Source organism: Triplophysa rosa, linkage group LG12 (assembly GCF_024868665.1).
Source record: "Triplophysa rosa linkage group LG12, Trosa_1v2, whole genome shotgun sequence".
Lineage (NCBI taxonomy): Eukaryota > Metazoa > Chordata > Actinopteri > Cypriniformes > Nemacheilidae > Triplophysa > Triplophysa rosa.
Window position 1 is genome coordinate 9,283,605 of NC_079901.1, and position 10,719 is coordinate 9,294,323.

The following is a 10,719-nucleotide window of genomic DNA, read 5'->3' on the forward strand; positions in this document are numbered from 1 at the left end:
CAGAAATCAACATTTTGAGAGGTAGAACACGAAGTCCGTGCTCAATTCACATAACTAAGGTTTGTCTAGTTTTTTCCCACACCGTCTTGGTGAGACGAATCAGAAAAGTTAATATGAGAATTGCATCGCAGATGTAGCATTTACAATCGTATCGAATAATTTAATCGACATATTCTGTTTCATTATGATATGAATTTAAGTCATGTTAGATCATTATTTCACATGTTGCTTGTTAAGATGTACCGTGTAGAACTGTGAAATGGCGCCTCTGTGAGGTCTTTATTTGAGGTGCACTTTTGTGTCGTGAGGCAATGGTCACCACGACAGTGAATGTCTATATACGGCAGGGTCGGTTTCATAGTGTGCTCGTTTCATAAATTTGGACCAACGGTGTTAACGCGATCAATCTGCTGGATTATCAACATTTTTCATAATGGGAATAGCCGACGAGGCTGACCGGACTTTATTTGTCGGGAACTTGGATCCCAAAGTAACAGAAGAACTTATATTCGAGCTGTTTTTACAGGTAACGTTAAGTGCTTTAGCTAGCGTGATTAGCTAGCTTGCTGATGCTAACGATGGACTGCTGTTTTTGTCTATAAACTTTTAGCAATGATTATTCAACAAAATATTTACCAAACGCACACCGCTGAATGTTTGATACGGGCTTACCATGATATCATAGTTTCTGTTTGTATTACACTTTTATCGCTCGCGGTTTTTTATTTGTTTGCTGGACGTAGTTTTACAATCTAGATTTAAGTTTCGTATCAGTTAAGTTAATTAAAAAGTGTAAGTAAATAATTAGGCGTCATGCAGTATTTATGCTGTGTTTTTGCCAAATGGTACGTTACCTTTAATATTGTTAAGACAATGTTAAAAGATTAACTGTTTGTTTTGGACAGAAGTAAAATGCATGTATGCTTTTCCAATGTCATTCCTGCTTTTTTTTAACATTAGATCAAAGTTATTGTTTGCATTATTTTCGTTACATGTGTACAGTGAAGTAACACTCCTCTCATCTCTATTTTCCATTCAGGCTGGGCCACTGATTAAAGTAAAAATCCCCAAAGACAATGATGGAAAATCCAAACAGTTTGCATTTGTAAACTTTAAACACGAGGTCTCTGTGCCCTATGCTTTAAATATGCTGAGTGGAATTCGTTTATTTGGAAGACCGCTCAACATACAGTTCAGATCCGGTAGGATGCTTTTTACATAATTTTGTGTTAAACTTCACACTAGCCAAACAATAAATGTTGTCATTTTGTATCTTTGGCACTTTCTCATTGTCCATTATTTGAGCATACCACTAAGTTCTATGCAAACCCACACACCATCATTTAATAAAAAGAGCTTATATGATGATAGAAAGTGTGCATGAAGTTCTGAAGTAAATTATTTACTGAAGCACTGTGAAATATGCAATTTTGTATAGGTCATATAGAATTAATCTTCTCAATCGTTTGTCTGTTACAGGCAGCAGTCATATTAACCAGGAGGGCAAAAGTCCAGCAAACTCTCAAAACCCCAGTCCAGCAAATACACCGGGTCATCGTGGTGGAAGGTATTTTTGAGATCGTTTTATGGTGGTGTTGCATCCATGTTTACAGCTGGTGTTGACTTGTCCAGTCTATATAGCAGTGGTTCTCAAACTTTTCAGATCAAGTACCACCTTTAATAAAATGAGTTGTTCCAAGTACCACCTAATGACCGCCATAGAAAATCACATGAATGAACACTGAAATTAACAGTAGAGCTGTGAATCTTTCTCTTTATTCATTTTTATTAATAATACTAACACTTTATTTACCAGCTGTTTTCAAACTAAAGAACATGTTTTTTCCATGTTTTCCAGTTAGGCAGCCCATAATGGTTGACACAACACTTTTCTGTTGTGCACTGTCAACAGGGCTCTGTAAACTCTTATGGGAGATTTATTTACTTTGTAGGGACTTGCAGAAAGTCTACAAGCTTATATTAAAGAATATTTAACAGAAGATAAATAAATACATGTGTACTTTAACATCAAGAGAACAGCTTTATATGACAAACAGAGACTTACACTTTACTGCACCGGCTCTTGTCAAAGCGACGCGTCAAAAATGCATCGCAACGCGCACTTCATTGATTTAACCTTGAGTAGATGCAGACGCATTAAATTAGCACTTTACACCAATAACAACAGCTTTAAACAGCAGTTCAAGTCCAGAAATACATAAGAAACTTAATTTGCACGCAACTCGTCGGAAGAGAGAGAGGGACTCGAAAGCGCCTGTCTGCTCCCGCTCTGTGTTTGAGCTGCCCGTCACATTACATCCACCAATGATAAATAAACAACAATAATTCATACAACTATTTTAAAATTGCACATAGGCTGAATTGTATTCCGTATTAAACATTTGAAATTGTATTTAAAACACGAAATGTAAGTTAATATATAGAGTTTTACATTTTCTGTCGTGTCACCTCATATACCACCGGCGTGTCTTCAAGTACCACTAATGGTGCACGCATACACCACAGTTTGACAACCACTTCTATATAGTATTCGAAAATAGAATAGAATTGATATGTCCCAAATTGTAAGTACCTAGTTGGTCTACTATTTTTATATATGCAACACAATGCACACTCTAATAATGGTTAATATTATCCACAATTCATTGCTTGAGGAAGGAGTTTTGTTATGCTTCACGAAATTAATTAAACTATGTATTAAATGAGTCATCATGAATATTGAATAGTATGTCTGAAACCTCAGTATGCAAAAAACTGTAGAAAATGCACGTATGGTCTACTGCTTGCGCTGAGATTTGCGAGTGTGCATTGTATAGAAACTATTCAATCCCATGATGCCACGGGAGCCGAGTAACGGTCTAATTTTAAAAGTAAATCAAATAAAAAAAGCAGAAAACTTCAAGGTGAATGTCCATTTTCAAATGCATTAATAAATTAATTTCTCATGACTTAAAGGGGTCATATGACACGAATAAATTATATCGTTTTAATAAAACGAATATTATGGTTTGTTTTAGATGTAATGTAATGTGTAAACACGATTTAAGGTTCAAAACGCTGTATTTTCCACATACCGTGCATGTTTGTATCTCGTCTTTGCCCCGCCTCTCTGAAACGCGCAGATTTTTTACAAAGCTCATCGCTCTGAAAAGCGAGGTGTGCTATGATTGGCCAGTTAACCAGTGCGTAGTGATTGGTCGAATACTGCAAGTGTGTGACGGAAATGTAACGCCTCTTACCATATTTGGAACATCAGGTTCCAAAGCAATTGTACTGACAGGTACGCCCACCTTACTTGTGTATACATTTGGGGGGGTCTTAGTCAAATCATACCACGAACTGACTTAGATTTGTGGGGGTGTGGTTACACGAGGCGTTTCAGGCAGGTCTGGGTGAGCATTCGCTTTTAGATAGAATGCATCTTTTGTTCCCACACTTTAATATTTGCAAGTTTACATGTCTTGTACATGCATGGGCAACTTATAACACACCAAAGACACAGAAAAACACGTATTCGCGCCATATGACCCCTGTAATCAACGCGAACATACAGGTTGTTGTTAATACGGTATAGGTCAAAGAGCATACGGGTCATATGACAATAAAATCACTCTGGGCATAGTTAGTAAGCTTGCTGACATCATCCATAGCACCAATGTCAGACCCGTCCTTTACTTAGCTTAGATTTCTTTCTATTCCTTAGAAGTCGCTCTCAACAGCCTTGTGAAAAGGTTTTAAGACTTGTAACTAAAACTTTTTACTGCTATTTAGGAAAACTAGTGGTAAGATAAAATTGTAAATACAGGCCCTGGTCTTGATTTCTCTAATTCATTAAAACTTTTTTGGCAGAACCCCCGAGCAGATGGGCTCTCCTTCCTATTCCCCTCCGCAGCATCTGCAAAGGTCTTTCAATTCACCTGACAGTCTACAAAGACAGGCAATGGTGAGACTTTCACTACTAACACACATCATGTCAAAAAGAAAGACTTGTTTTGTTGATTTATGTTAAGTAAATGTTTATTATATGCATGGGTACGCAAAGATGCAGTCATGATGTTTAAGTGCAATATAAAATGTGAACTACGGTCTGAAGACAGTTGTTTTCTTTAAATAGGTGAACAATATGTGGCAACTTCAGATGCAGCAGTTGCAACAGCTTAATGGCGCCTTCGAGATGGGAATTCAGCAGCAAAGGGGAGCAGGAGACGGTAACTCCTGGCGACAAGATTGGGCTAGTCAACGCGGTAATCGACACTCCCATCAGGAAAACAGCAGCCATTATGGCAGAGATCAACGTCACGGTAACAGCCAGAGCAACCAGGACCATCATCGGCGTGATAGGGGTGACTTCTTTCAGCACGATGACCGTAGTGGAGGGCGCAACAGAAATTACACTCCTGAACGGCGGAGAGACTCAAGGGATGCCTCTAGAGGGGAACGATCGAAACGATTTTAAAAGACTAACTTATGAACTGTAGTTTCTCTGTATTTTTTTTAATCAACTGTTTTTATTAACTTCGTTTTCCCCCTAGATTTTTAAATATGTTTTCAGTTTAAAAGGCTTCAGTTTAAAAAAGGTGACTGCTATAGGGGAAATTTTTATGTGGATCAGAAATGCTTTTGAGACATGCAAGAAAAAAATAGAAGCCAGAAACGAACCATTCTGTACTCTGGCCATTTAAAAAAAAAAATCATATTTTGGTTTCAGGGAACCTATGATTGTGGGTTTTTTTATTTATAAGATTTTCCTTTTAAGGAAAACACCAGATTTATATACAATCTTACAAGAAAAGAAAATGTGTTATGGTAGATGTAATAATGTCAATGTTTTCCATTTTGTAAATTCTCAGGATTAGAATAGAAACCCAGTTTTCAGGTGCTTTCTGTCTTGATGATGTTTTTAAACTTTATACATTACACTTTTGAGGACACTTTTGAAAATCAAACATTTGTTACAGTTAACTCTTATTTCTGTAAGACAGTCTTGGAACAATAACTAGTTTTTAATGCTGTTGTATTTTTTTATTGTCAAGTCTTAGTCCTGATGCTTGATAATTATAAAATGTACAGCTTACTGAGATTTTGTTGTTGTGAATTAATTGTGTTAAATGCTTAAAATTATGCTCCATAACTTGCTACTTGGTTAAAGGTGTGAAACCACTGCAAGTGAGCTATAGGTGGGGCCATACATCTTACGCATTCAAGCAGTTTACGGTTTTAAAATGATAATACACATCCACTTGTAAATTCTTTAACAGCGTTTATTTAAAGTGATATTTCGTCAACTAACAGATCCGTCTGTGACACTGTTGCGTAATGTCATTCCACTCAATTCTTCATGAGTACAAGTTACAGACCCCTCCAAAAATGTTTCTGTGGTTTTGTGTCTGGAAGTCGGGTGTCAATGCTGAAACGTTCTTCAAAGTGTTGTCTTGTGTTTTACGATAGAAAAGCCAAATTTGATATGACATGAAGGTGAGAGAAAAAGGAAATTTTTATTTTTGGGTGAACTGTCCCTTTAAGATCACTGCTAACTGGACTGTTTTGTTGCTGTAGCTCGCCTGGTGGAGCATTGCGTCGTAAGGACATGGATTGATCAGATGAACCTTGAATACGTTTTTAAACGCATATAAGTGATTAGCCAATAACACATTTTCGTAAGAGAATGGACGCAAATATTCAGTGGAAAACTTGCATAGTCGTGATACATTTGACCTGTCATACTGACCTGCCGCTTACAGCAACGTGACGGAATCCTTTAATGTCCGAGATAAGGTCGTAATGTGCCCTTCCGAAAGTGCTTTAGGCTGTTAACAGCCGGCTCCCGTTATGAACCTACACATCCCCACAGAGCTCCTCGATCCAAAAGTGGAGGTGCATTTGCACCTCGAGCACTGAGCTCTTGGTCTCTCTATTAATCTGAGGGGTATCGGGTTGTCTAATGAAGCTTCTTTACTGGGAAACGCGTTATTGATGAGCTCAACCTCTGGGCATCAACATTTAATTGATTGAGCTCACTGGCGTCATTCATCCAGAAACCGCGGAGCATCATGGGGCCTTTGACCACCCAGTGTATGCATAGGCCTACTGTCATTTGTCTGTGTATGTGTATAGCCTATTTTGTGTGTGGATATCCGACTTTTTTACTTTAAGATTTTAAGATAAATAACGGAGACATCTCTTAACTGCAGTAAAGTTGAGAGTTTCTTTGCCTGGCTGTATTCTTCCACGAAGAACCTGTAAAGGGATAGTTCACCCAAAATGAAAATTCTGTCATCACTCACCCTCTTGTCGTTTTAAACCTGTATGAGTTTCTAACGCGGGACACAAAAAGGACATTTTGAAGAATGTTGCTACTAGGGATGCACCGAATCTAACATTCTTGGCCGAAGCCGAACATGATGTGAAACACTTGGCCGAAGGCCGAATAATACCGAACACCGAATATGGTTTTTGCATTTCTTCTATTTATTAAGCTATTTTTTCACTATTGCACAAACTGAATAGTCAAAATTTGCTTTTAAAAATTTGTCTTGCTTTTCAATAAAATACAATACAACTTAATATAAAATTGAGCAAAACAAAATACATTAAAACAAAAAATTTAATAGCCGATATTAATTAGGCCTATAACTGACTGGTAAAAGAATGTAATGTAAGTTACTCTGTACCCCTACAACAAAACAGTTCATTAAAAAGTGTCCCACATTAGGCCTATGAACTAAAAATACGAATAAACTAAAACTGTTGGATTATTATAGGCTACGTTGCAAAATGATTGTAAGAAAAAAAAAACATCGAACGCAAGCTATTCTGACTGATGCTGACTGACAACCATATCAGTTCACGTCTCTCCTGCAAACTCCGCCCACAGAAGCTGACTGTTCTCTGGCGCACTCGTGGCCGGGATGCACAGAACATACTTTGACAAGTTGTTTAGTACAGGGAACTGTGTGCGCGCGACCACTGTATGATGTCAAAGGATGTCGCGAGCGGCGGGGCTACTGTCAGACAGCCCGCTCCCGTCTGAAGTAGACAAGTTACCGACCGGTAAAGACGCTTTCATTCGGAAATTTACTTCCGTGCGGCAAGTCCCGTGCTTTGTCTTTCTCTGACACCTTAAAATGCTCCACACACACACTGCCAAAATGTTTGCGGCATTAATAAAGCGCACGTCTCTCTCTCTCTCTCTCTCTCTGCGCTGGTTGCTAGTTGATCGTTTCTCGAGTCATGTTCGGTAAAATTATTCGGCCATTTCACATATTCGGCCGAATACCGAACATGCGTTTTTTGCTATTTTCGGCCGAATATATTCGGTGGCCGAACATTCGGTGCATCCCTAGTTGCTACCCATTCAGTTCTGCGTATGGACACAAACCAATGGAAGTCAATGGGTACCTCTGTTGTTAGTTTACCAACATTCTTTAAAATATCTTCTATTGTGTTCTGCAGAAGAAAGAAAATCATAAAGGTTGGAAATGACAAGTGCGTAAATGTTGACAAATTTGTCCTTTTTATGTGAACTTTCAATTCAGTAACCTATATAACATAAGTGTTGTTCCACTTTAAAATGTGGGGGGGGCGAAATTTAAAAACATTTGACAAAAAATGGCAAAATAGCCAAAAGTTCAATTACATAAATTTAGACAGTTTTTGTTGATCTGTATTTGGTTTTAAACAATTTTCTCATACAGTTCTGTAATTCGTAAAGGAACAGTCCACCCAAAAATGATCATGAATCATGTGCACCCTCCAGTTGTTCCAAATCAGTATAAATGTCTTTGTTCTGTTGAACACAAAAGAAGATATTTTGAAGAGTGTAGGAAAGCAAACAGTTCTGGGGCACTTTTGACTACCATTGTAATTTTTCCTTTTAGTCAATGGTGGCCAAGAACTGTTTGCTTTCCTACACTCTTCCAAATATCTTTCTCTGTGTTTATCAGAACAAAGAAATTTACACAGATTTGGAACAAATCTAGGGTGAGTAAATGATGACAGAATTTTATTTTTGGGCGAACTGTTCCTTTAATGCTATATAGCTCTAGTGCAAAGCAGTGACCATAGTAAGACCACATACAATTAGGCCAATGTTAATTAAATGATGATTATTGAAATTATTTTTCACAAATGTCAGGTCTTGGTGGTGTAATATTTTATCATGTTGTCATGTTGGAGATGGTGGTATTGGATCATTTTAAATCTGAGACCCCAAAACAGTTCAATCACGTATGCCCAAATATCATACAGAGACTTAGCTCATAAAAACAATGTATCTCTGTAATTATTTATATAAAACTTAAAGTAAATGTGCGGTGATATAAATTGCTTCTTTATTGCAAATTTCTTTGTGATTTATCACTTCGCCCCAAGTTCTGTGCTGCCTTCAATGTCTTCACGTTACCAGCACTCCTGATCTCACCAAACTCAGGTCGCGGGTTTCACAGGTGCCATAATGCACTTCCAACTAGCGCTTAATGTTCTGTCATATCCCTGTTTTAAAACCTTAGCAGCTTCACACATTTCTTCCCTTTGATCAGCTTCTCGGACCAGAAAGAGCTCAAGCTTTTCCAGTGGAGATCTTTAGATTTCCCTTACATAATCCCTCACGCTTTGAACACGACGGCTGCTATCTCGGATCCTCTGCGAGTTATATTTACTCTCTCATACATGGGGAAATGATAATCATTTCGACAGCGGACACAAGGCTCTGAAAAGCAGAAACCCGACACTGTCCCCGTTTAAGGACTTCGGTGCGCCGTGTACATCAAAGCGACGGTCCATCTGTAATAAGCATCATAATGTCAAACAAAAGTGCTGCTGTCTGGGACGAGATGGCTTTCTCACTTGTTCTGTAACAAAAACCGAAAGAAATGTCTGTTTGTCTGTTCACCGTCATCATTTCACACGGTTAATGCTGTCTGGACGTGCTGAAACTGATATGAGAAACACTACTGACTGAGACACCTGCCAGACTCCTAATTTATGAAGGATACTTAAAGATGCATTGCTGAGCAAATGTGACTTTGTTTTACATTATTGTTTTAATGGAGTTCACAAAAACTAAAGGACTTTTACAAAACTGACGAACAAACGTGTCTTATTATTACTACATTACAGAGATTCATTTCGGAAATCTCTGTTGTTATCATAGAATAAATCAGCTGAATATATATTCTGTTTTACAACTATTCAAATTCTGGGTCATTTAATAACATGAGCCCACAAGTTCTTTATATTAGCAAATATTTGAAATGTCGGTTGTTAATTTCGTTATTTGTAATGCCGTTGTTTGTATCAGTGAATAATTTTGAGAGTAAAATATTTATTTCAGCGCTGTAATTAAGTGTTTGCAATTGGTTGAGTCCATAAAATAAATGTCTGAATATCATTCAAAGTAGGATAACATAGTAGTACATAGGCTACGTTATTTTTCTATAGCTTTTATCATTATTTAGTTAACACTTTATAATTAACTACAACAATAATGCAAAGGCAAAATCGTATATATTGAAGAGTTAATATACAGTATACATATTTCTAATTGTAATAAAACGATGTGAACGCACACTATCTAATTGTAAAGATAAATAATGTGGGCTCATATTAATATATTAAAAGGTTTCACAATTTAGTCTATTATTGATTACTAATTATTTTATTTGAGTATTTATTGAAAGGATAGCCCATTGAGATGTAATATCTCATTTTCATGGGGGTCCCACTCCCAACAACTCGTTTGGAGCAAACAATGCCCTTAAAATGATTTAAGTAGCCTACATTAGGTCTTGTTAGTACATCATTTTCCTTAAAAAAATGTTTTTCGAAGGCTTGTAACCTTCGGCTTGAATAGATTTTTGAATGAATGATGACACTTGTCCTGGCAAGTAAAATACTGAAATTGCGTGTTTGTTGAAAGAGGCGTTTCCGTACGTATCATGACCTTTCACTAACTTTTACACTAAAAGCTAAAAAAACATGTAGCCTATATTTTCTAATAAGAACGCATAGAAACGCAATAAATATAGTTCTATACAAAATAATGACATTAACATGTAAATGTATTAAAATGAATACAATTTATTTCATGTAATATTTACATTTTCATCTCTTTGAGAATTAATAATGTGCCTGAAATTGACACAATAAACACGATTATTAGCATGAGTTTTATATTTATATTTTTTTATAGTTAGTATCCTATATTTTTAATCCTCAATATGTAATATAAAAATACGCACAAGGCTACTACTCTTGGGTCTAAGTAATAAAGCTTGGGCACCTTATAACATGTCGAGGCTTTTCTCTGCAGATCAACGACAAACGGGTGATGTTAAAAAGTAAAGAAAGCTATAAACGTTTAGATTTTTAATAATTATTTATTTTAAGAATATTGTTACATTTTGAATGTACAATTTACCATTCAATGGTAATTAATTTTAATTATGTTACAGTCAGAACAAGCAGTTCAGAAGACAATGTGCGCAATGCTACTAGAATCAGTCATGCGCCAAAGAGAGAAAACTGGTTTATTGTCCTAATTGTACAGAGAGAGAGAGAGAGAGAGAGAGAGAGAGAGAGAGAGAGAGAGAGAGAGAGAGAGAGAGAGAGAGAGAGAGAGAGAGAGAGAGTTTGATTGACGTGAAGTGTGTCGGCTCTTGCATACAGCAGTAGAGTAGTGATAGGAGAATTGGTTTATAT

General features: G+C 36.9%; 1 protein-coding gene across 1 annotated transcript; it reads left to right on the top strand.

The window, feature by feature from the left end:
* Window positions 1-319: 319 nt before the first annotated feature.
* rbm7 (RNA binding motif protein 7) lies at window positions 320-5,101 on the top strand. Its single transcript, XM_057348201.1, has 5 exons — window positions 320-526; window positions 1,040-1,202; window positions 1,480-1,567; window positions 3,871-3,964; window positions 4,136-5,101. Exons 1-5 carry the CDS (start codon window positions 434-436, stop codon window positions 4,475-4,477), a joined length of 780 nt encoding a protein of 259 aa, XP_057204184.1. The 5' UTR covers window positions 320-433; the 3' UTR covers window positions 4,478-5,101.
* The last annotated feature ends 5,618 nt before the right edge of the window (window positions 5,102-10,719 follow it).

Coding starts and splice junctions, on each gene's coding strand:
- rbm7 (XM_057348201.1), top strand. CDS start 434: ATGGGAATAGCCGACGAGGCTGACCGGACTTTATTTGTCGGGAACTTG. Junction 1,568..3,870: donor CCGGGTCATCGTGGTGGAAG/GTATTTTTGAGA, acceptor CTTTTTTGGCAG/AACCCCCGAGCAGATGGGCT. Junction 3,965..4,135: donor GTCTACAAAGACAGGCAATG/GTGAGACTTTCA, acceptor TTCTTTAAATAG/GTGAACAATATGTGGCAACT.